Source organism: Rana temporaria, chromosome 1 (assembly GCF_905171775.1).
Source record: "Rana temporaria chromosome 1, aRanTem1.1, whole genome shotgun sequence".
Lineage (NCBI taxonomy): Eukaryota > Metazoa > Chordata > Amphibia > Anura > Ranidae > Rana > Rana temporaria.
In genome coordinates this window covers 630,008,414-630,034,633 of record NC_053489.1, presented here as the reverse complement: position 1 = coordinate 630,034,633, position 26,220 = coordinate 630,008,414, and the positions used below count along the sequence as shown (strand labels likewise).

Here is a 26,220-nt window from a genome sequence, read left to right as displayed (position 1 = left end):
TTTCGAGATCAGCTCCCAAACTAATAGAATAACTATTTTTTTGTGGTGCAATGATGAGGAAATCCATGATCCATGGTAGGATTTGTTCCTTTTAGTTATTTTTTTCAGATTTCAGACAAAAAAAAAAAAAACAACGCAATAAGCGTATATTGGATTGGTTTGCCCAAAAGTAAAAAGTCTAAAAAATAGGGGAAAGATTTATGGCATTTTTATTTAATTATTTTTACTAGTAATGGCGGCGATCTGCGATTTTTATCAGTACTGCTACATGGCGGACAGAACGGACACTTTTGACACTATTTTGGGACCACTGTCATTTATACAGCGATCGGTGCTATAAAAATGCACCGATTACTGTGTAAATGACACTGGCAGGGAAGGGGTTAAATACTAGGGGGCGATCAAAAGGTTAAGTGTGTCCACCAGCTACAAATACTACAGATGCTGACTTTTAATAAATGGACACCTGTCCAGGGTGCCCACGATGTCGGCAGCCGAAGCCGATAACTCGCTCGGCTCTCAGCTGCCCCTGCCAACATCCTCAGTGAGGGAATCAGGAAGTGAAGCGTTGTGGCTTCACTTCCCGGTTCCTTACTGCACATGCGCGAGTCACGCTGAGCGTCCTCACTGGTCGCCGCTGTCTTCTGGGACCTGAGTTTCCCAGAAGACAGCGGGGGGACGGGAGGTGACGTAGACCCCCGCAGATTCTGCAGGGATCTAATCTATGCCCAGAAGTGGGTGAAAATACCTGTATTACACAGGTATCTGCACCCCCCCCCCTCCTGAAAGGTGCCAAATGTGACACCGGAGGGGGGAAGGTTCCGAAAAGCGGGGGTTCCATTTTTGTGCGGACCTCCACTTTAAGCATAATTAAAGGTATTTTACATTTCAACTACTATGAGAACAGGGGCCAGATTCACGTAGATCAGCGGATCTATAGATCCGCTCGATCTACGTGATTTAAGATCCGCTCCCGCAAGTTTGAGAGGAAAGTGGCTAATTCACAAACCACTTACCTCCAAACTTGCGGCGGCGGATCCTAAATCCCCCGGCGGAATTCAAATTCCGCGGCTAGGGGGAGTGTACTATTTAAATCAGGCGCGTTCCCGCGCCGATTTAAATGCGCATGCGCCGTCCACGAAATTTCCCGGCGTGCATTGCTCCCACTGACGTCGCTAGGACGTCAGTGGTTTCGACGCTTACGTAAACGACGTCCGTCCGTATTCGTGAACGACTTACGCAAACCACGTTAAAAAATTCAAATTCGACACGGGAACGCCGGCTATACTTAACATTGGCTGCGCCTGATAAAAGAAGGGGTAAGTATACGCCGGGAAAGCCGCTACGGAAACGTCGTAAGAAGACTGCGTCGGGTCCGCGTACGTTCGTGAATTTGCGTATCTCGCTGATTTACATATTATTTATCGTAAATCAGCGGGAACGCCCCCGGCGCCATTTTTAAATGGAAAAAAAGATCCGACAGTGTAACACTGTCAGATCTTAGCCCTATCTATGCGTATCTGATTCTATGAATCAGGCGCATAGATAGGACCAGTGTAAGTCAGAGATACGATGGTGTATCTGTAGATACATCGTCGTATCTCTTTGTGAATCTGGCCCCAGGAGTTTAACTTGCAACTCCTTGTACAATAGAACTCATCCTATAGGAAGCGTAGCTCTAGAAGCCAGCCAGGTGAATAAGGAGACGGCCTTGTCAGATCACTGCAGGATCCTCTTTACAGCTATTGCGCTAAAGATAAGACTTGAAAAGAGGAGGTTGCTTTTCAAGTTCAGTATCATGGATGCTCCCTGTAATGTTTCTTTCTGAGCAATTGAAAAATGTACACAAGTAAACACAAAAAATATATAAAAATCCAGCTTATAAACTGGTAAGCTTTTATACATTTTTTTTTTTTACAGTAAAATTTTATAAAATGTTTAAAAATTGACCAAAGTCCGCTGGAAACTTCATTGTTGTTCTACGTGTTAATAGCCTGGGATCTACAACAACTCCAGGAAGGACAAAGTTTAAGTGGAACTTCAGGCGAATCCAGTGTGAGGCAAAAATGTTTGTTTGTGGTTTTTGAAGGGTTAGGACCATATCGGCTTTTGTTTTTAATGTTGGGCATTTGCTTTTACTATCTGCCCCAGAGACATAACAAGTAAGATGAGATCTCTTCAAAGTCATGGGATATCCTTTTTTAAGCCGGGAACATGAGTACCAAAAGACAACCGGTTCCTTTCGGTACATGTGTACCACTGTCTGTTCCACAAAAGCCGGTCTAACCACTGGCTGCTGTCAGTCATGCTGGAAAACCAACAATAGATCGGTGCTTGCACACAATGGCCCAGATCCACGAAGAACTTACGGCGGCGTATCTATTGATACGCCGCGTAAGTTCTACGATGCGCCGGCGTATGTTTTGTTTTGTATTCACAAAACAAGATACGCCTGAATGTGGGCTAGATCCGACTGATGTACGTCTTAGTACGCCGTCGGATCTTAGGTGCATATTTACGCTGGCCGCTAGGTGGCGCTTCCGTTGATTTCCGCGTAGAGTATGCAAATTAGCTAGATACGCCGATTCTCAGAACGTACGTCTGCCCGGCGCATTTTTTCGGCGTAACGTTACCCCAGCCTTATGAGGCGTACGCAATGTTAAGTCTGGATGTCGGGACATCGTAACATTTCCCGTCGTTTGCGTAAAACGTTCGCGAATAGGGCTTTGCGTAAGTTACGTTCACGTCGTCTTGGCATTGAGCGGGCGTAATTTAATTTGAAAATTCGACGTGATACTGAGCATGTGCCATTCGAAAAAAAACGTCATTTACGTGGGGTCATGCTTAGTTTACATAAAAGATGCCCCCTTGTTCCTCATTTGATTTAGGTGCGCTTACGCCGGCAGATTTACGCTACGCCGCCTTAACTTTAGACGCAAGTGCTTTGTGAATACAGCACTTGCCTCTCAAAGTTGCGGCGGCATAGCGTAACTACGATACGCTACGCCCGCCTTTATGTACGCCTTTCTACATGGATCTGGCCCAATGCCTGCAGCGTTTATCTGTGTATTCTGATGGCATAGGGGAGAGATCCCTGCATCAATATTCTCCCAGCAGAGACACAGACAGCAATAAAAACCTGATGGGGTTCTAACATTTCTACATTCAGTGCACAGTATGGCAAATTATGTGTAAACAACAAGATTGGCTGAACAGCATGACAAATCCCCTGGCAGAAAAGTTAGTAATGTGTGTGTATAGCTGTATGCAGTCCTGTTATAGCTGTATGCAGTTCTGTTATAGCTGTATGCAGTTCAACTTTAAACTGCAGTGGAGAGAATTAACATTGGGCTCCAAAGAGTTTTATTTTTCACTTTGATCAATTATACCTTTTAACGTAACAAATATACCTTATAATATATGTACAACTTCTTATGCATTTGTATTGTATTTACATTGGTTCCATAAGTGATTGAAAAATGTTCTACAAAGTCCTAAAAAAACGTTGTTGTGCCAACCAGAAACCCAAATAACAAGATATGTGTAAAGCCAGCAATATACAGTACATGAGAACCTGCCACCTACTCCGAAGCCCATTATTTAATAATACAAACGTTTGTCTAAATTTGACTGATCTATAGATTCAGCATTTTATCTCTTCTGTAGGAAGTAATACAATTCATTTTAGAGTGACCACATACACAGGCTGAGTTGATGTCTTGCTTTGATGTCAGGCACATATACCATGGAGGCTAATTGGACCGGGAACAATGTAGTATTCTAAGGCTGGGGGCAGAGAAGTGGTTTTATAAGTATATGCAATGGAGGCATTGGGACAGTGTGGAGTGGTTTGTGGTGTCCATGCATCCGGCACCCTAATTTACATGCAGGGTGCCGTCACATGGATTACAGTGGGGGGGGGGGGGGGGGGGGTTAAAGCACGTGATTAGAGCTGGGGGCTCTAATAGGCTTAAAAAAAAAGTGGGCTCACCCAGTTGTGTTAGAATAGGGAATCGATATTCGCTATTCTCACACTGATCCTCCAATCAGGAAGCGGGTCCTGAGACCCGTCACCCGGTTGCCTGAAAGGACAGGACATCCTATTGGATGCCTAGAAGGAGGAGGGAGGAGACCCATGGCAGAAGCCGCTGTGATGCAGAGGAGGAGGAGATGCCCGCCACCCGTAGAATCACGCCCGGGACGTAGATCGTTTAAGTGCAGGGCTGGAGGACTGGCCGCGAGACCCCGGGGGGTGGTTGTTCACAGCCCCCCCAAAATAAATAAACACCAGCCGCCAATGGGTATTGTTATGTTTTGATGAAGATGCAGATGAGGACAGTAGTCCTAGATTTTCTGTCCCTGGTTTCCAGTAGAATGGAGAAATATCTCCATTGACAGCACAGTGCAAGATGAATTGGTACAGTGCATCCGGAAAGTACTCACAGCGCTTGACTTTTCCCAAATTTTGTTATGTTACAGCCTTATTCCAAAATGGATTAAATTCATTATTGTCCTCAAAATTCTAAAAACAATACACTGTACTGCTATAATGACAGCATAAAAGAAGTTTGTTTGAAATCTTTGCAAATTTATAAAAAAAAGAAAATACCATGTACCATACTGTAAGTATTCACAGCCTTTGGGCAATACTTTGTCAAAGCACCATTGGGCACCAATTACAGCCTCAAGTCTTAGTAGTATAATGCTACAAGTTTGGTACACCTATTTTTGGGCAGTTTCTCCTATTCTTTTTGCAGGACCTCTGAAGCTCCATAAGGTTGGATGGGGAACGTCGGTGCACAGACATTTTCATATCTCTCCAGAGATGTTCAGTCGGGTTGAAGTCTGGGCTCTGGCTGGGCCACTCAAGGACATTCACATAGTTGTCCCGTAGTCACTCCTTTGTTACCTTGGCTGTGTGCTTAGGGTCGTTGTCCTTTTGGAAAATTAACCTTACAGTCTGAGGTCCAGAGCGCTCTGGAGCAGGTTTTCATTAAGCATAATTCTGTATAGATCCTGACAAGTCTCCCCAATTCCTGCCATGGAAAAACATTCCCACAGCATGATGCTCCCACCACCATTCTTCACTGTAGGGATGATATTGGCCAGGTGATGATGGTTTCCTCCAGACATGGTGCTTGCCATTCAGGCCAAAGAGTTCAATCTTTGTTTTCTCAGACCAGAGAATTTTGTTTCTCATGGTCTGAGAGTCCTTCAGGTTCCTTATGGCAAACTCCAGGTGGGCTGTTTGCCTTTTACTGAGGAGTGGCTTCCGTCTGTCCACTCTACCATACAGGCCTGAATGGTGGAGTTCTGCAGAGATGGTTGTTCTTCTGGAAGGTTCTCCTCTCTCCACAGAGAAACACTGCAGCTCTGTCAGGCCCCGTACACACGGTCGGACAAAACCGATGAGAGTGGACCGAGGTTCAGTTTCATCGGTCCAAACCGACTGTGTGTATAGCCCGTCGGTCTGTTTTCCTTCGGGCCAAAATTTTAAAACATGCTTCAAAACCGAACCGATGGACCGCTGCCCGATCGGTCCAAACCGATGGTTAGTACAGAAAAGCATTGGTTCAAAACCCGCGCATGCTCAGAATCAAGTCGACGCATGCTTGGAAGCATTGAACTTTGTTTTTTTCAGCACGTCGTGTGTTTTACGTCGCCGCGTTCTGACCCGATCGGCTTTTGAACTGATGGTGTGTACACACATCAGACCTTCAGGCCACTTCAGCAGTAAACCGATGAAAACGGTCCGTCGGACCATTCTCATCGGTTTTGTCCGACCGTGTGTACGGGGCCTTAGAGTGACCATTGGGTTCTTGGTGACCTCCCCGACTAAGGCCCTTCTTCCCCCCCGATCGCTCAGTTTGGCATGGACGGCCCGCTCTAGGAATAGTTCTAGTGGTTCCAAACTTCTTCCATTTACAGATGATAAAGGCCACTATGCTCATTGGGTTTTTCAATGCTGCAGAAATTTGTCTGTACCCTTCCCCAGATCTGTGCTGCGATACGGTCCTGTCTTGGAGGTCTACAGACAATTCCTTGGACTTCATGGCTTGGTTTGTGCTCCGACATGCACTGTTAACTGTGGGACCTTATATAGACAGGTGTGTGCCTTTCCAAATCATCTGGATTTACCACAGGTGGACTCCAATAAAATCGTAGAAACATCTCAAGGATGATCAGTAGAAACAGGATGCAACTGAGCTAATTTTTGAGTGTCATGGCAAAGGCTCTGAATACTTATGTGCATGGATTTTTTCTTCATTTTCTATTTTTAAAAATTTGCAAAGATTTCAAGCAAACTTTCAATCAATTTAATGCATAATGTAACATAACAAAATGTTGAAAAAGTGAAGCGCTGTGAATACTTTCCGGATGCAGTTTCACAGATCACTATAGTAATTAGAAGGTGGGCTTCTCTAGTTCATATAAATGATTTGTTGCTTTTAAAGATGAGAGTGACATCTGAATGGAGAATAAGAGAATAGCGAGTATTTTTTGACATTTTGGCATTGTATTTGACAGACTGGCTAAGCTTCAAAATGACTGATGCTTCCTTGAGGCGTGTACACATTATCTACATACCTTGCTAACCTAGCATATAACACCCTACACTTCCCCAACGCCTCCTCCGCTGCATAAACCTATAGAACCCCATTCTTGACATTCTCCATGGTATAAATGCAAACAGTGGTCAACTCTGCCATTCACATTAAGAACAGTTAAGGGCTGTAGCACCGACTGTATTATTTGTACAGTAATATGTTTGAGGGTTTGTTATTTTTTACAATGTAAAATGTTAAATCCCAAATGAAGTCGAAGAAATTTATATACATTTTACTCACATCTATTTTTATGGGCTTACCTTCAATTTACTGTTACAGCAGTTGTTCAGGGTGTCCAGAGTTAGACCCAGTGCTCTTGGTAATCAGCACTCAGTAACACAAGTTGTCTGACACACCATCTCCCTTCCACTGTACTGTATGTCTGGTTAAAGTGGAATTAAAGTCAAAAGAGACTGGTAGGGTTTTTATGAAAGAAGGGACCCTTGTCTGTCTCTTCTGTCATCATTGTTTTCTCCTGCCTGTCAATGGAAATGTACACTGTGCTGTGATGTTGTGACTCCCATGCACATGTGTGGAAGTGATATTGTTGTGGCCTGGCCATTCAAGGGGCTGAACAAACAGAGCCCAGAAGGAAGACTGGGAGAAGATGGTGTTGTTGGGCAGGTATGTACAGTATGTCATAAAATGCTAATATGTGGTGCCTACTAGCACATTATAGCATGAACCACCTGGGGCACTTTTAGGGTTGCCACCTTTTCTTCAAGTCAAACCCAAACACTTTAGTGGCGCACAGCAATTTTCTTTTATAGTATAAACTATACATATATTTTGCTATTGAATAACATTTCTAATCATATGAAGTTAATAACACGAGTTCCCCTTTATGTCAGAGTCCACAGAGTTCCTCTTTTCCATCTGAACTCGCAAAGCTTCCCTTTTACATCTAAACTCGCAGAGCTCCCCTTTTACATCTGAACTCGCAGAGTTCCCCTTTTACATCTTAATTTGCAGAGTTCCCCTTTTACATCTAAACTCGCAGAGCTCTCCTTTTACATCTGAACTCGCAGAGTTCCCCTTTTACATCTGAACTCGCGGAGTTCCCCTTTTACATCTGAACTCGCGGAGTTCCCCTTTCACATCTGAACTCGCAGAGCTCCCCTTTCACATCTGAACTCGCAGAGCTCCCCTTTCACATCTAAACTCGCAGAGCTCCCCTTTCACATCTAAACTCGCAGAGCTCCCCTTTCACATCTAAACTCGCAGAGCTCCCCTTTCACATCTAAACTCGCAGAGCTCCCCTTTTACATCTGAACTCGCGGAGCTCCCCTTTTACATCTGAACTCGCGGAGTTCCCCTTTCACATCTGAACTCGCAGAGCTCCCCTTTCACATCTGAACTCGCAGAGCTCCCCTTTCACATCTGAACTCGCAGAGCTCCCCTTTCACATCTGAACTCGCAGAGCTCCCCTTTTACATCTGAACTCGCAGAGCTCCCCTTTTACATCTGAACTCGCAGAGCTCCCCTTTTACATCTGAACTCGCAGAGCTCCCCTTTTACATCTGAACTCGCAGAGCTCCCCTTTTACATCTGAACTCGCTGAGCTCCCCTTTTACATCTGAACTCGCTGAGCTCCCCTTTTACATCTGAACTCGCAGAGCTCCCCTTTTACATCTGAACTCGCAGAGCTCCCCTTTTACATCTGAACTCGCAGAGCTCCCCTTTTACATCTGAACTCGCAGAGCTCCCCTTTTACATCTGAACTCGCAGAACTCCCCTTTTACATCTGAACTCGCAGAGCTCCCCTTTTACATCTGAACTCGCAGAGCTCCCCTTTTACATCTGAACTCGCAGAGCTCCCCTTTTACATCTGAACTCACAGAGCTCCCCTTTTACATCTGAACTCACAGAGCTCCCTATTCATTGAAAGGGGGGACTGTGCAGACTCTGATGTAAGGGAGAACTCTGGGGACTCTAACACAAAGAATGCTCAGGGAATTTCCAGTCCTCACTTTCCTTTTTTGAGGCACAGTTCTGGGGATTGGAGTGTGGGCAGACACAGAGGGGTGGGAGGAAGAGGTGCAGATCAGGCCCTCTCTCCTCTCCCGTCTGTGTGTGTTGGGGGGGGGGGATTGTTAGTACTGGCTTTGGGCAGTGTGAAAGAAAGTGTGACAGCCACTCTCAGCTTAGAAAACTACAGCAAGCAACCCTGCAGGGAAGCCAATGTCTGGTATGAATAATGTGTTCGGTTTTTTAGACTGTCTGAAACCAGGACGCATGATTCCAAACCCAAACTGTCCAGGTGAATCCTGGACAAGTGGCAACCCTTGTCCAGGAGAGAAGAAAAAAAAAGCAGCGTTTAATCCCACTTTAAGGACACTTGTAGTGAAAGATGGAGCTGTAAACAGGATTTTCACTGAAATAAAAATGTATTTTAAAGGAATTTATAACCATAAATCAGTCACAAATCACGACAAGTGTGAGTTTAGGACTATAAAAAGATAAAAAGGTGCGAGACTTCAAATGGGCTTTAACCATAAAGTTCCATGATAGCTGTCACACACATTCTAATACTTGCCAGTAACGTGGGTCCTTAGTGTGACAAATAATAAAAGATTTTTCATGTGTTATATGCCTTTTGCTGCTTGGTAGCTGTGACCAGGAGGGTGTTTGATATGAAGCCTGTGTCCTCTCGTTTTAATTCTGGCATTTATTCGGGTCATAGGGATCTTCAGGAATAATTGTATAAAATAAAGTCTACAGGTTTCCTAGAAGATAAGCTGCAAGTTCTCCGCTTCTCTTTTCAAGCAGTAAAAATTCTGCTGGTATATTTATATAGATTCAGTATATGCACACATCATAACGTCTTTATAGTGGTCTCCCTGAAAAAAAATATATATATATATATATTGAAGCGGAAGATACCAAAGTAATTCTGTTTAGATCTTTTTCAAAGATACAAAAAAACTATTAGATGGGCACCTTAACGACCACAACATTCAGGGATATACAATGTACTATTGACATAAACGCACACACATTGAACTGGATGGGCTTGTGTCTTTTTTCAACCTCACTAACTATGTACAGTGCCTTGCGAAAGTATTCGCCCCCCTTGAACTTTGCGACCTTTTGCCACATTTCAGGCTTCAAACATAAAGATATAAAACTAATTTTTTTTGAAGAATCAACAAGTGGGACACAATCATGAAGTGGAACGAAATTTATTGGATATTTCAAACTTTTTTAACAAATAAACTGAAAAATTGGGCGTGCAAAATTATTCAGCCCCTTTACTTTCAGTGCAGCAAACTCTCTCCAGAAGTTCAGTGAGGATCTCTGAATGATCCAATGTTGACCTAAATGACGAATGATGATAAATAGAATCCACCTGTGTGTAATCAAGTCTCCGTATAAATGCACCTGCACTGTGATAGTCTCAAAGGTCCGTTTAAAGCGCAGAGAGCATCATGAAGAACAAGGAACACACCAGGCAGGTCCGGAATACTTTTGTGGAGAAGTTTAAAGCCGGATTTGGATACAAAAAGATTTCACAAGCTTTAAACATCCCAAGGAGCACTGTGCAAGCGATAATATTGAAATGGAAGGAGTATCAGACCACTGCAAATCTACGAAGACCTGGCCGTCCCTCTAAACTTTCAGCTCATACAAGCAGAAGACTGATCAGAGATGCAGCCAAGAGGCCCATGATCACTCTGGATGAACTGCAGAGATCTACAGCTGAGGTGGGAGACTCTGTCCATAGGACAACAATCAGTCCCTGTATACTGCACACATCTGGCCTTTATGGAAGAGTGGCAAGAATAAAGCCATTTCTTAAAGATATCCATAAAAAGTGTTGTTTAATGTTTGCCACAAGCCACCTGGGAGACACACCAAACATGTGGAAGACGGTGCTCTGGTCAGATGAAACCAAAATCAAACATTTTGGCAACAATGCAAAACGTTATGTTTGGCGCAAAATCAACACAGCTCATCACCCTGAACACACCATCCCCACTGTGAAACATGGTGGTGGCAGCATCATGGTTTGGGCCTGCTTTTCTTCAGCAGGGACAGGGAAGATGGTTAAAATTGATGGGAAGATGGATGGAGCCAAATACAGGACCATTCTGGAAGAAAACCTGATGGAGTCTGCAAAAGACCCGAGACTGGGACGGAGATTTGTCTTCCAACAAGACAATGATCCAAAACATAAAGCAAAATCTACAATGGAATGGTTCACAAATAAACATATCCAGGTGTTAGAATGGCCAAGTCAAAGTCCAGACCTGAATCCAATCGAGAATCTGTGGAAAGAACTGAAAACTGCTGTTCACAAACGCTCTCCATCCAACCTCACTGAGCTCGAGCGGTTTTGCAAGGAGGAATGGGCAAAAATGTCAGTCTCTGGATGTACAAAACTGATAGAGACATACCCCAAGCGACTTACAGCTGTAATCGCAGCAAAAGGTGGCGCTACAAAGTATTAACTTAAGGGGGCTGAATAATTTTGTTGTTGATTCTTTAAAAAAAATTACAGTTTTTTATATCTTTATGTTTGAAGCCTGAAATGTGGCAAAAGGTCGCAAAGTTCAAGGGGGCCGAATACTTTCGCAAGGCACTGTAACTATGTAACTATGGAACAACTGCAGGAACTGAATCTGTTGTGCTACATTTCTTATGACCACTTTTAAAATAAACTTTTGAGATCACCTTTACTAGATCATGCTATGTGGATTCAACATCATTGGGGCAAAAAAAATCATCCAGAGCTACCAAAACTTTGCTCGCCAGCGTGCGGACATAGCAAACGCCATAATCTTCCTTCCCCTCCACTCAAACCAGGAAGTGTCTGGAAAAGTTGGCACTATTCCTAAATTGTTGTGTCGTATCTTTAGAAGTGAATATAAGTCATCAGCACACCATATAGTGCAGATAGTCATTAAACCGATCACATCATAATAAGTGCAGATACAATGTTTTGGGGCCATGCAGGACCCCTTTGTTATGGCTCTGAAACATTGCACCTGCACTAGTTGTGATGGAATGGCTTTTAAATGATAAGGATCCATGATGAACTGGTGACATATATTCTCTTCTGTGTTGATTCCAGTTAGCCAGCAGCACCCCTATACTCCAGGCTTTTCTCAGAAATGAGTATGAAGGAAGTATAACTAGAAAAATCTTCAGACATATGATGAGAGACACTTACGTTTAATGTTGCAGGGCAATCTCAGGATACTGAACTGCAAAAAATAAATTAAAAAAATGTGATTGCGCACACATATAAACACATTTAAAAGTAGAGGCTTAATGAAAGGAATCACTGTTGTTAAAGTATATCTAAATCCAAAACGTTTCTTTGTTTTGCATAGAGGAGGGAATTGTTAAGGCTTCTGTCATTTTGGTTGAGGGTGTCCCATTGAGGAGATTTCCTTTTCTACAAAAGAAATTAAGAGCAAATCTTTCTAAAGGGAGGTGAAATTGTAACAGTGTCCCCACTGGAAGATTTTCCCTTACCTCCCGTTGGAGCAAAACTGTAAAAAACATTCAGTAACCACTTAAGCACCGGACCATTTGGCTGGCCAAAGACCAGGCCACTTTTTGCGATTTGGCACCGTGACAATGGTCACAAGGTACATTTCTCCAGGGCTGTCTTTAATATTGATTGGACCCTGGGCGAATATTTTCTTGCCCCTCCCCATGCAATTTCCCTCTCCACCCCAGCATCCCAAAAAACAAAGCTGGCTAAGCGTTGGGGCCCAGTAACTGTTGGTACACTTTAAAGAAATCAATAGGATGTGCAGGGAGTACTAGAGCCATAGGGTAGCTGGTAGGTGTTAACAAGTAGCAGCCACAAAGCTCTCTCACCAGACCCAGCGATGCAGCAGCGATCCATCCGATCAGGTGTCTGCTCACTCTGGGTTGCCCAATTGCATTCATGGTGGGCAGGACACCAGGTCCTTATCCTGGCAGCAGATTTGTCCCTCTGCACTCAGGTCACGCTCTGTGGTCTCTGGTCGTCCCACACATGGCAGTGATCTTACACTACCACAAGCTCTCTCTTAGATGGCATCTTAGACGGTCCTCTCACAAACTCTGCCCGGGTAGCCAACTTGTGGAGCAAACTTTGCCTGGGAAAATCTGGTTCCCTCCGCCTTATTGCTGCAAAGCTTAGTGAGGGCTGTAATTCATCCTCCATTATTTTCGATGGGCATCCTTTTCTTGCCCACTGGTGACACGGCATCCTCTCCTCCTGCTTAGTAGGGGTGTTGAATTTAATCGCAGGAAATCGATGCATCGCGATTCGTCCGTCTGCGATTCAGAACCGATGCTCCGACCAAAATAATTGATGTTTGGGTGACGTCATCCGCTCTGTGTCCTGCCACTCCAAACAGAGCCGTGGACATTAGCCACGAAAGCAGCCGAAAGGCGCTATGCCCTGCCTCTGCAAATGGAGCCGAAGTGAGCTGTGGGCGCTAGCCGTGCCCTCTTTTCCTGCCATCCACTGACGTCATTCCCAGCATCACCCTGTGTTGAGCTGGATTCTGCAGGAGAGGAGACACGTGGAGCAAGTGCCCCCGACTCCCAGTCTCCAGAGAGTCCTCCTTGGCTCACTGTCACACAGACTACTGTAGAAGACCTGAGCCAGCGTCCTGTGCTTGTCCTCCCCACATCACTGCCCCAGCAATGCATTGCATGTGTGGGGCAGTGATGAGAAAAACCATTAATCATACCATTAATTAAAAACCATTAATCAAATGAAGTTGTGATGTGAATAAATCACCAAGACAACAAGACATACATAAACCATAATTAATGAAATGGCATACATTGTCGCTTGGGGGGATGTTATGAGGACATTGTCCGCAGTCTCTGTCCATCTCTTGTATCATGTCCGCAGTCTGTGACCATCTCTTGTATCATGTCCGCAGTCTCTGACCATCTCTTGTATCATGTCCGCAGTCTCTGACCATCTCTTGTATCATGTCCGCAGTCTCTGACCATCTCTTGTATCATGTCCGCAGTCGCTGACCATCTCTTGTATCATGTCCGCAGTCTCTGACCATCTCTTGTATCATGTCGGCAGTCTCTGGCCATCTCTTGTATTATGTCCGCAGTCTATGACCATCTCTTGTATCATGTCTGCAGTCTCTGGCCATCTCTTGTATCATGTCCGCAGTCTCTGGCCATCTCTTGTATCAGGTCCGGAGTCTCTGACCATCTGCTCTAGTATTTTGGGGGAGCCGGGAGCTCCTCTTTAGGTTGTCTGCTGTGTTTTTTTAAAGAACAGATAAAAAAAAATGGTGCATGGGCAGTAATCATGATGCATCGCAGAATCAAATCAAATCATTGACAGGATAATCGTAATCCTCGAGTCAATGGTAGAGAAGGATCTGGGTGTATTGGTAGATCATGATAAGCAATGCCAAGCTGCAGTTTTCAAAGCTAGCAAAATAATTTATTGTATTAAGAGAGGTATGGACTCCAGAGAGAGAGTTATAATTTTGCCTCTGTACAAATCATTAGTAAGACCTCATCTGGAATATGCAGTTCAGTTTTGGGCCCCAGTTCATAAAAAGGATATCGGGGAACTGGAGAAAGTGCAGAGAAAGGCAACCAAACTGATAAGAGGCATGGAGGAGCTCAGCTAAGACTCTATGAGGAACGATTAGAGGAACTGAATTTATTCTCTCTTAAGAAGAGGAGATTAAGGGGGTTATATGTATAATATTTTTCTTCTTCTATTGATTGAATTAGATGAACTTGTGTTTTTTTTTCAGCATGACTATGTAAGTTAGTTTACAGGAAATTATAAGAACACTTAATTTTTGGCAAAATCAATAGGTATTTTCTGTACTAACCAAAAATGTTCTTAGCCTTAAAAAATAAAAATGAATGCAGGCACTTTACCTAAGTTGCGATATATTACATTTTTTGTTCTTATAGCTTGTAAAATGTCAGCAATGTCCTTTGCATTGTTGGAATGCTTTAATGCAGTTTACAACAATTCATCCAATAAATATATATTTTTAGATAAATGAAGGTGGAAGTAAATCATGTCGTTTTCACTGGGCTGGGTGGTTTCTATTTCTATTAACATATCACCATACCTGCAATAGTTTTTCCATTGAGATCCCACTACTGTAAATGCTTTTCTTCCAGTTCTTGCTGCTCTCTTTTCCTCCATATTTTTGAAACATGGTCACAGTAAACCTTCGGCCATCGCATTCAATGCACATGTCATTCCTAGGATCTACATAATGGAAACAAGAAGACACACAGATAAGAAGGATGCTCTTTCCCCTGCTCTTCTCCTTCTTGTTTCTGCAGAACCTCTGAGATGGATCAGATCAATTCTGATTGGACAATGCCAGCACAAAGAATCACTCTGTTCCCATTGCTTAAAAGTGACTTCCTTTTAGAGCAGGGGTGCCCAACCTTTTGAAGGCCGAGGGCCACTTAAAGCGACTTAGTAACCAGTCGCGGGCCACAATAAGCAGAGTGGGCAGATGACAGGTCTATGTCCAGTCTGCATGTGCCAAGCAGACACACACAGCCCAATCTACTGTATGGGCCCTCTGATCTAATCAGATGGAAGGGGACAGATCCACTTCTGTTTTTTTAGCAGATCGGATTGGAGGTAGGCAGGTGTAAACGGACAAAAATTGTGTTTACATCCACCGATCCATAAAGGTGAATGGAGTGTCCGATTGGGTCGGACTGTTTGCTTGAAAGGGGCCTAAGGCTGCTTTTATACTGATGGTCTGTGGTCTTTTGCTGTGCAATGTACCTGTGATTTTCCCACTGGTTAGCTGCACTTTGCCATAGACGTCTATTATATCTTGCAGGTGTGGTGCACTTTCTGAAAAGCCGCTTACTTCCTCTACCGCTGGCTTTATTTACAACACTGATGCTCTCAGATGGCAGGTCGGCAACCTGCAATCTGGGCTTGCCAACCAGCCATCCTAGAGCAGGAGGTCGCGGGCTACATCAGAGGGCTCTGCGGGCCACATGTGGCCCCCGGGCCACTGGTTGGGCACCCCTGTTTTAGAGGGTGGCTACATTTGTTCCCCATGGTCCCACTGTATGTAGGAACACAGCCACCATCTCTTGCTCACTCCTGAAAAGGACTATAAACTGTGGGATGCGTAGTTTGCATAGAGCAGTACACATGACCGCAACTAATGTGCACTGCTTGTTCCTAACATACAGAAGTGATGGCAAAAATAGATTAGAAAGCCGCTAAGGGTTAGATGTATATGGATATTTTTTTTTGGGACCAGTGATATTTATACAGCGATCAGTGCTAAAAATAGCCACCAATTACTGTATAAATGTCCCTGGCAGGAAAGGGGTTAACGCTAGGGGCGATCAAGGGGTTAAGTGTTCCCTAGGGAGGTGTTTCTAACTGTGGAGGGAGTGTACTGACAGGGAGTAGAAAGATCGCTGTTCCTAATCACTCAAACAGCAGATCTGTCTATCCTCTCCCCTGACAGAACGGAGATCTGTATGTTTACATTGACAGATCCCCATTCTGTCTCTCTCAGGAGCGATCGCGGGTGCCCTGTGGACATTGTGGCCGCTGGCCTCACCGCGCCCCTGGAGCTCTTAAATTGGCCTATGTACAATGACGGTGATTCGCCCAGGAGAGCCAACCTGCCACAGTACAACTGGGGCGGCTGGTATTTAGTGTCATTTTAGGTATTAAAGCCAGTGGGGCAACATACTAGCCAGTCCACTAGTATTTAAGAAAATGGGGGAAATTATTTGATCCCCTGCAGATTTTGTAAGTTTGCCCACTTACCATAGCTGTTATTTAAATGATAGAGACAGAATATCAACCAAATATCCAGAAAAAAACACATAATACAAATGTTATAAATTGAGTTGCAGTTCAGTGAGTAAAATAAAATAATTATTTGATTCCCAAGCAAAACATGACTTGGTGGAGAAACCCTTGTTGGCAAGCACAAAAGGAAAGACATTTTTTTTGTAGTTGGTTACCAGGTTTGCACACAACATCTCAGGAGAGATTTTGGTCCACTCTTCTTTACAGATCTTCTCTAGATCCTTAAGGTTTCTTGGCTGTCTCTTGGCAAGTCAAAGTTTCAGCTCCCTCCATAAATTTTCTATAGGATTAAGGTCAGGAAGGTCAGGAGACCTGCTAGGCCACTCCATGACCTTAATGCGCTTCTTCTTGAGCCACTCTTTTGTTGCCTTGGCGGTATGTTTTGGGTCATTGTCATGTTGGAACACCCATCCACGTCCCATCTTCAGTGTTCTGGCTGAGGGAGGAAAGTTCTCATCTAAGATTTTACAATACATGGCCCCGTCCATTGGCCACTCAATGCGGTAAAGTTGGCCTGCACCTTTAGCAGAGAAACAGCCCTGAAGCATAATGATTCCATTTTCGTGCTTTACTGTGGGGATGGTGTTCTTAGGGTCATAGTCAGTACTTTTCTTCCTTCAAACATGAAGAGTCGAGATAATGCCAAAGCTCTACATTTTGGTCTCATCTGACCACAGCACTTTCTCCCAATCCTTCTCTGAATCATTTAGATGTTCATTGGCATGACTGTACATGTGCCTTCTTCAGGAGAGGGACCTTGCGGTGCTGAAGGATTTCAACTCATGGCGGCGTATTGTGTTACCGATGGTTTGTTTGGTGACTGTGGTCCCAACTGCCTTTAGATCCTCTTGTGAAGTTCTGGGCTGATCCCTCACTTTTCTCATGATCATCCTTACCCCGGTTTGATGGTAATTTTGTATTTCTTAAATTTTTTCCAGATTTTTGGTTGATATTCTGTCTCTATCATTTAAAATACACCTATGATAACAATTATAGACCTTTAATTTCTTTGCAAGTGGACAAACTTACAAAATCTGCAGGGAATCACATAATTTTGCCACTGTACACTGATATATGATTTATTTGGTGAAAATAACCTGTGTATATTATTTAGTCTGTAGGAAAGTTATCCATATATATATATATATATGCAGCCTGTTTAGTGCCCATCTGCAGCCTCTAACATGCCCATTATTGCAGCCTGTTTAGTGCCCTTCTGCAGCCTCTAACATGCCCATCATTGCAGCCTGCTTAGTGTCCATCTACAGCCTTACCTTTGCCCATCATTGCAGCTTCGCCAGTGCTGGATTACACAGGAGATTGCGGCTCTGTGTAATCTAGCAGGGCTCTTCCCCTCCTTCCACTCCGAGGCAGCAGGAATCAGCGTATAACACGCACACACAATTTCCCCCTGGTTTTCAGGGGGAAAAAGTGTGTGTTATATGCCGATAAATACGGTATATACTGTATTTCTAAAAATCTATATAACAAAATAATAATTGTTAATTTTTTTTTATATTTTTGCTCTTTTTATTATGTTTTCTCTCTTTTTTTACAATTGTTTTTTAAACTGTGACCACAGAAATAGAGTGTTACCATAGTACTTCTCTGGGAAGGTGATCAGGATTAATTTTTTACACACTATGATTGTTTATAACAGTGATAATCACTGTTATAAGCAACCATATTTTCTGAATGAAATGTGTACTATTGTGATTAACTGTAAATGGCCACATGGTTTTGGCAGCAGGCCAATACACTGACCTAGCGGACACAGTGGGTGGCAGATCATGCCAGAGCGCAGCCTAATCCAGGGAGGACACTGTATGACGTCAAAGAGGAATAGTATTGTTTGTTCGAGACACAGTGCAGGCGCATATGCCCGACTTTGGAGGAACTTTATCTGGGCGCTCCAACACTAGATTTGGGCCCCAACATACTGGCCAGTAGGAAAGGGTTCGACAAAGACTGCTGGATCATTGTCATAGCATTGTCCCCTAGACAGCACCTTCACCATGTCATTCAATAGTCTGCTTGTTTATTGTTTATAATTGTACATATTCATTTACAACGTTTTAACATCCTTGAAGTGTTTATTGCAGTTTTCCTTTTCATTAGTTGTGTCAGAGAGTGTGGCATTGCTGGGAAGGTCAATGAGAATCCGGAACCCAAGGGACACAAGCATAAGTGTCTCCTATGGTGGTAAGAGGTACATAAAAGGAGTACCGTATTTATCGGCGTATACCGTGTACTTTTTTGCCCTGAAAATCATGGCAAAATCGTGGGTGCGCGATATACGCCGATCCCCGCTTTCCCGCGCCGAGTTTGAATACTGCGCCGGCATATACCGAGCGCAGTACACTCATGTATAGTCGGGCAGTCTCGGCTCCTCCCGCACTCACGTCCTGGACGTACAGGACGTGAGCGCGACAGTAGCCGAGCCTGCCCGAGTGTACTGCGCTCGGTATATGCCGGCGCAGTATTCAAACTCGGCGCGGGAAAGCGGGAAATGAGCGGGGAGGACACCGCAGAAGGACGCCGGACCCGACGAAGAGGACACCCGAAGCCGCAGACGGACGCCGGACCCGACGAGGCCGCCGCGCAAGACACCAAAACTGTAAGTACAAAAATCCTTTTTCCACAGGAATTTCGGGGCAACTTTAGGGGTGCGCGCAATACCCCAATAAATACGGTAATTGTCACCAGTGTGCACATTGCTCTAAAACATTTACCTCCTTTCCAGTGTTCTCTCATGAAGGTCCCCTTCTTGTTGCCACATGTCACGGGAAATTCATCATTGAAAACTTGTTTGGGGAACTCCAGTTTGACTTTAACATTCTTAGCATCTGTATTAAAGTAAGATATGAAAATTACAATGGTTATCTACATTGGTATTATCATAACACCCCCTCACTCTAAATTACACTTATACAAACTGCATATTTCTTATCAGAATGTACGCTTTATACAGTTTATAGATGTGTTCCTAGTTAGGCCCTGCCCGTTGTTTCTTTTATAGTCCCAAGGATTTGATCAAGTTTTCTGTGTAAAGGGTTTTGATGTAGGCCTTGAGTCAGCACATTACAGGACAGATGACAGGCTCTTAAGCCCTGTACACACGGCCGGGATGCCCAGCGGTATAAAGTCTGCCGGGAATCCCAATGGGAAAACTGCGGGAGAGCTTTGGCCGGGAATCCCGGCCGTGTGTACAGGGCTTATGCTCCCTCGGCACTGCCCCGCAGTGTTTTTCATTGGCAAGTGTAGTAAATCTGGCGGGAAAAAAACGCCGGGAATCCCAGTGGGAAAATAGAGAGCAGGTTCTCTATTTTTCCCACCGGGATTCACGGCAGTTTTCCCGGCGAGGGAGCATATACACGCCCAGTTTTCACGGCAAAAAGCTCTCCCAGCAGTTTTCTTGTAGGGAAAAATTGGTTGTGTGTATGAGGCTTAAGTGCTGCATCTCCTTCTCCTAGTCAGAGCCCAGTAAAACACTTTCCTGAAATTTCATGATCAGGAATCTTTATGGAAAGCTATATCAATCATAAAACATACCAGCATTGTGTGACACCTTCATAAAGCCTTTAACGAACAATGGCTAAGACTGGTACTCACAAACAAACTCACAAATACAGGAAGAGACCCACTTGACCCTTAGGCCCCGTACAGACGAGCGGACAGTCCGATGAAAGCGGTCCGCCGGACCGTTTTCATCAGACATGTCCGCTGGGAGATTTCGGTCTGATGGCTGTACACACCATCAAACCGAAATCCGCGCAGACAGAGAACGCGGTGACGTAGACGACACCGACGTTCTCTATCGCGCGAGTTCAATGCTTCCATGCATGCGTCGAATCAATTCGACGCATGCGCGGGATTTCTGTCCGCTGGTTAGACGTACTAACCAGCGGACATGTCCGCCGGACAGCTTCCCAGCGGACATGTTTCTTAGTCGGCGGACCAGTTTCAGTGGACATGTCCGGTCGTGTGTACAAGGCCTTAGTGTATAGAAGAAATTCACTGTAGCTGACCGGGTTACAGCATGCAGCTGCGGTTTTTAGTTTTCTTTACGGAGGATGCATTTCAAGGGAGGACCCTCTTCATCATGGCTGCCAGGTAAAGCTGTCACATGATGCTGGTGTGCTTTTTGTTTGCCCTATAGTGTTTTTGAAAACAAGGGTTACATGGCCATGTTATGAACAAACCTTTGATCTGTTTACTCGTGATACTCCAGTTGCCATCTTTAAAGCTGTTGAGTTTGGTTTCCTGATGTTGACCTTTTTCCCTTTTCTGCTGGAGTGAAGACCTTACACCTTTTCCAATGGAGGATGAAGTAAATTTGGATGATAGAACATGTAAAGAAAAACATATATAATGTAAATAATATACCAGAATACATACATGTGAATAAAACAATACATTGGTGGTCAGTGGTACCACAAATTAATGTATTTGTTTATTAAAGAGGTCCAAAAGTTTTCTGTGTAAAGGGTTTTGATGTAGGCCTTGAGTTTAATAGTATTACACAGCCTAATTTTACTTGCATATTCACCAGGTATGTACTGTATGTCTGTCAGTCTATGTCCATTAAAAGTCGGAATTTGTTCATTAACGTCAGTCGATGTCCCTCCATCCTGCATTTATATTAATATAGGTTCTTTCATTTTTATATAACCCTAACCCCCCCCCCCCCATCCTTTCTGTATGGATAAACAGGCATCGTAAAATAATAGCTCAATACTCCATGGTGTTGCTAGGCCCTAAGAAATGCCCTGGGTCTCCTGGAAATTGAACCGTTGGCTGCCGCAGAACTGAAAACCACCATTGATACCTGCAGCATTGATCTCCTCAACAGCATTCATATGTGCTACTACAAAAGGGTTATACATGAGTGTGACGGGAGGGCCCGTGGAACCCAGAATCCCTTGGAAAGGTTGGGAAACTTTTGTTTCAGCTCCCCATGCACCTCCTATGTCTAATGCTGGCCATACATTCCATGAAAAATCGTCCGAACGAACTTTCGAAAAACGAAAGTTCTTTCGTGAGTGCAAACGATATTGCCATCATGTAATGGGCGATAAATCTTTCAGTGGACATAAAAAAAAAAAATGCTTCGTTTTTTTTACATATACCTAGTGCAGAAAGTTCGGACGGGAAACACATTAACCTTCCAACTTATCGTTCGTTCGGCAGAAAATTCCCAAACTTGTCCTTCGTTTTTTCGGCTCAAAAACGTCCAAACGATTTTCGATTTTGTGCCCATTAACTGGCCGAAAAACGAAAGATCTTTCTTTACGACCGATTTTCGGCCGAATTTTCGTATAGTGTATGGCCAGCATTAGTCACCCTGTGCCATCCTGACACGGGGTGAGTGAGAAAATATGTTTTGGATTACTTAAAAGGGGACAGTAATATTTATCCACAATATCTCCCGGGATATATGTAAAGACTATTCTTGGTTTGTTTGATTCTGAACTCAACATGTTAGTTGAGAGAGCGGATCACATTGACCTCTGTACAATGTAGGAGATGGGCCGACCCCTGCTGGAGCTCCTGCTATTCTGTGAAGGTGTCCTGTGTTTATACTTATGATAATGTGTCATCTAATGTGTGAAGCTAACAAGTCTGACCTGTAGTGAAATCCTGAGTTATCATAACAATGCCCAGAAGGGCACAGAGTCACATCGGCTGCTTAAAGGGATTAGCTCATGTTAATTTGTTACAGGTGTATTGTTAGAGTAATATGATCAGGAGGGGTGAACCTCCTCTTCTACTGTATATAAGACTTGTATTCTGGTTCTAATAAACAGTCCATGTTCAGCAATCAAGCAAGTATTGTCTTGTTTGTTGTTGTCAACGGTTCAATATCTGATATCTAGATTCGGACTGGGAGGAAGTGGTATACAAAAAAAGCACTTAAAGGATCACTAAAGGAAATTTTTATTTTTTGCTGAAATGACTGTTTACAGGGTATAGAGACATAATAGTTAACTGATTCCTTTTAAAAACGATTAAAAATAGATAAGAAAACAATCATATAATGTGCCTCTTAGATCCAAAAACGAAAGTGAAACTAGTTTAGTCTTTGCATGTTATTTTATGCCTCTGTGCTGGACAGTGCCATAGAGAGTCATGGCTAGGAAAACAAAACTAAACTCTCCCATGACTTTTTTCATACGGAGCCAGACAACCAGGAAGTGTCCAGAACAGAGCAGTATTACAGCAACATCAGAGCAAAAACGAGCAATGAGGACATGAAACCAGGACTGCAGTAAGGTAAAGGAAGCTATTTAGCTAAAAAAAAAAATCCTTTAGTGACCCTTTAAGCGGAGTGTGGGATGTTTCGTTACAATGAGGAACTGGGCATGACATCAGCCCACCCCACCATACAGGCACATGTTCCTGCATGGGGAACAGGAAAGGTCTGCTTACATGTAAGCTGCTGGACTATGCTTAGCCCAAGAGCACATGAATCTACTTCTAACATGCTGGCCCCGCCAGGACTTGTGCTGCTTCTATCCAGGTATTACAATGCTGATTTGGTGGTGTAGTTGGGGGGTTCGAATAAATCAGAGCTGGATTTTGGATTTATGCTTATGTCTACCCTAGGCCAAATACCTTGAGCTTCACCATCCCCTTTGAAACACATACTTAGTGGGTTGGGAAGCTCTATGGCTGAGGTGGGTTAGAAGGGTAATGAAGGGAGATTGGAGGTTCTTCATGGGCCTAGGGGCTGTAAGAGGAGGCACCCTCTGTCACTTTGCATCACTCAGAACAGCCTGTGTAATCCAAGACTCTTAGGCCTTGTACACACGGTCGGACCAAACCGATGAGACTGGTCCGTCGGTTCGTTTTCAGCGGTTCACCTCTGAAGTGGCCTGACGGCCTGATATGTGTACACACCGTCAGTCCAAAATCCGAGCGGGTCAGAACGCGGTGACGTAAAACACACAACGTGCTGAATAAAACGAAGTTCAATGCTTTCAAGCATGCGTCGACTTGATTCTGAGCATGCGTGGGTTTTGAACCGATGCTTTCTGTACTAACCATCGGTTTGATCCGATCACCCAGCGGTCCAGCGGTTCGGTTTTGAAGCATGTTTAGAAATTTTGGACCGAAGGAAACCAGACCGCTAGCCAATACACACGGTCGGTTTGGTCAATGAAACTGAACTTCGGTTCATTCTCAGCGGACCAAACCGACCGTGTGTACGAGGCCTCAGTAACACAACAGCAATGGAACCCTAGGGCACGGCATATGTATTCTAATGCCAAAATAAGTCCTGTGATCCACAGTGTTAGGAGTAGGGATGAGTCTAACACCCCCCATGAAAAGTGTATGGGGACCCAGGTACTGCCCCAGGAGACATGTATCAATGCAAAAATTTTTTTTTTAAAAACAGAAGTTTTTTCAGGAGCAGTAATTTTAATAATGCTATAATAATGCTAAATATTCTTTTAAGTATTGTTCCTGGGGGGGTGGTCCCCTTAAGCCCTGTACACACGATCGGTCCATCCGATGAGAACGGTCTGATGGACTGTTTTCATCGGTTAACCGATGAAGCTGACTGATGGTCAGTCGTGCCTACACACCATCGGTTAAAAAAACCAATCGTGTCAGAACGCGGTGATGTAAAACACAACGACGTGCTGAAAAAACCCCGAAGTTCAATGCTTCCAAGCATGCGTCGACTTGATTCTGAGCATGCGTGGATTTTTAACCGATGGTTGTGCCTACTAACGATCGTTTTTTAACTATCGGTTAGGAATCCATTGGTTAAATTTAAAACAAGTTGGCTTTTTTTTAACCGATGGATAAATAACCGATGGCGCCCACACACGATCGGTTTGGACCAATGAAAACGGTCCATCAGACTGTTCTCAACGGTTTAACCGATCGTGTGTACGCGGCCTAAGTCTGCCTGTAGAGTGGCGTATCTTTCTGATGTGTTTTACTGTGCTGCAGCAAGATTACTTTTCTAAAAGGAAAACATGTAATTTGAAATTGCTTGCGGCTGTAATGTATTTCCAGATCCTGGCAATATAGACCCTTTGGGTCTAGTATGGATAGTAAGAGAAACTCCACGCCAAAGTAAAAAAAAAAAACGTGTAGGGTCCCTCCCAAAATTTATACTGGACCCTTATCCGAGCAAGCAGCAAAGCAATGTCCATCCATCGTAAATCACGCCGCCCGATGGACCCTGCCTTTGGGCAATCATGGCTCTCACAGCAGAGTGAGCTGTGATTGGTCAAAGCATTTAGGTCAGGTGCATGTTTTGGTCAATCATCAGACATCAATGCACTGCGATCTCACAGTGCATTATGAGGGGTTTTGCGGTGCTTGAATTTGCCGCAAACGCCCCATAATGTTCGGAATTCAGCGAATACACAATGTTCGAGTCGATCCGCAGGCTCGTCCCTAGTTAGGAGGAAGGAGTAGGGGGTGTAATAAATAAATAAATAAATGATCAGTGGTCAACATGCTACAGGTTGGGGTGCAGTAGAGGGTGGTAGCATCTGTAATTGATGCCCACAGTGGGCTATACATTTCTGCTTAAGAAAAGGGGGTGAAGCACCACTGATATGTCCTAAAATGCTGCTGAAGTAAAAGCACCTAAGCAACACCAAAAGGTCATCTCATTGCCCCAGGCTGAGATTTGACAATGACAGAGCAGCAGCAAACTTATAAGGTTATCTCTCTCCTCCTGTTAGCATTTTACTTGTCAGCACAGACTTTTGACAGGCTCTTTGGGCCAAATCCACAAAGAACCGGCGTAACTTATTTTTTTCCATTTAAGTTACACTGCCTTAAAATTTCTACCTAAGTGCCCGATCCACAAAGCACTTACCTAGAAATTTTGGGCTGTGTAACTTAAATTCCGCCGGCGCAAGGCGTTCCTATTCAAATGGGGGCGATTCCCATTTAAATTAGGCGCGCTCCCGCGCCGGCCGTACTGCGCATGCTCGTGACGTCATTTTCCCGACGTGCATAGCGCGAAATTACGTTACGCCGAGCTTTGTGGATTGTGACGGGTCAATGACGGGTCAATTGCGTCGGGAAAAAAAAAAGATACGGCAGGAAAAAAAAAATCAAAATTTAAAAAAAAAACGCGGCGCTGGACAGAAAGGTCTGCTTTTACATGGTGTACTAACTTTACACCTTGTAAAAGCAGCCCTAATTTTGCGTATGCAAACTAAAACTTACGGAGAAAAAACGAAGCTGAAAAGCTTCATGGATCTCCGTAAGTGCTAATTTGCATACCCGAGGCAGCATTTCGACACGAAATGCCCCCAGCGGCGGATGCGGTACTGCATCCTAAGATCCGGCAGTGTAAGTCCCTTACACATGCCGGATCTTCTCCCTAACTATGGAAAACTGATTCTGTGGATCAGTTCCATAGTTAGGAACAGGGATACGACGGAGTAACAGCAGTTACGCCGTCGTATCCCTTTTGTGGATTTGGCCCTGAGTGCTGCATCTCCTTCTCCTAGACAGAGCCCATTAAAACACTTTTATCAAATTTCATTATTAGTAATCTTTAAATCAATCATATATATATCAATCATAAGGTACCAGCAGTGTATGACACTTTCATGAAGCCTTTATTAAACAAGGGTTAAGACTGTTAATAACAAATAAAGATGGGCTCAGGCGTGTTCACAGCTCCATAGATCTGATGCATAGATAGGGAAATGTCTCACTGCCTGTGATTAGCTCTGCACAGTGTAACCTTCTTGGCGGGCTTGGGCATGTGGAGTTGCAAACATGCCTGAGCCCATCCTTATTCACAAACATTCTTCA

At 44.0% G+C, this 26,220-nt stretch overlaps 1 protein-coding gene across 1 annotated transcript in view; it reads right to left on the bottom strand.

Moving 5' to 3' along the window:
• Nucleotides 1-9,371: 9,371 nt before the first annotated feature.
• Nucleotides 9,372-26,220, bottom strand: part of LOC120924424 (nuclear body protein SP140-like protein) — a 60,961-nt gene continuing 44,112 nt past the window's right edge. The window contains exons 11-15 of the mRNA XM_040335383.1: nt 20,625-20,732; nt 19,155-19,268; nt 14,684-14,826; nt 11,782-11,815; nt 9,372-9,448 (exon numbers count right to left, since the gene is read on the bottom strand). Coding sequence (XP_040191317.1) covers nt 9,435-9,448; nt 11,782-11,815; nt 14,684-14,826; nt 19,155-19,268; nt 20,625-20,732 — 413 coding nt within the window. The 3' untranslated portion in view covers nt 9,372-9,434. The remainder of the gene's footprint in view (nt 9,449-11,781; nt 11,816-14,683; nt 14,827-19,154; nt 19,269-20,624; nt 20,733-26,220) is intronic.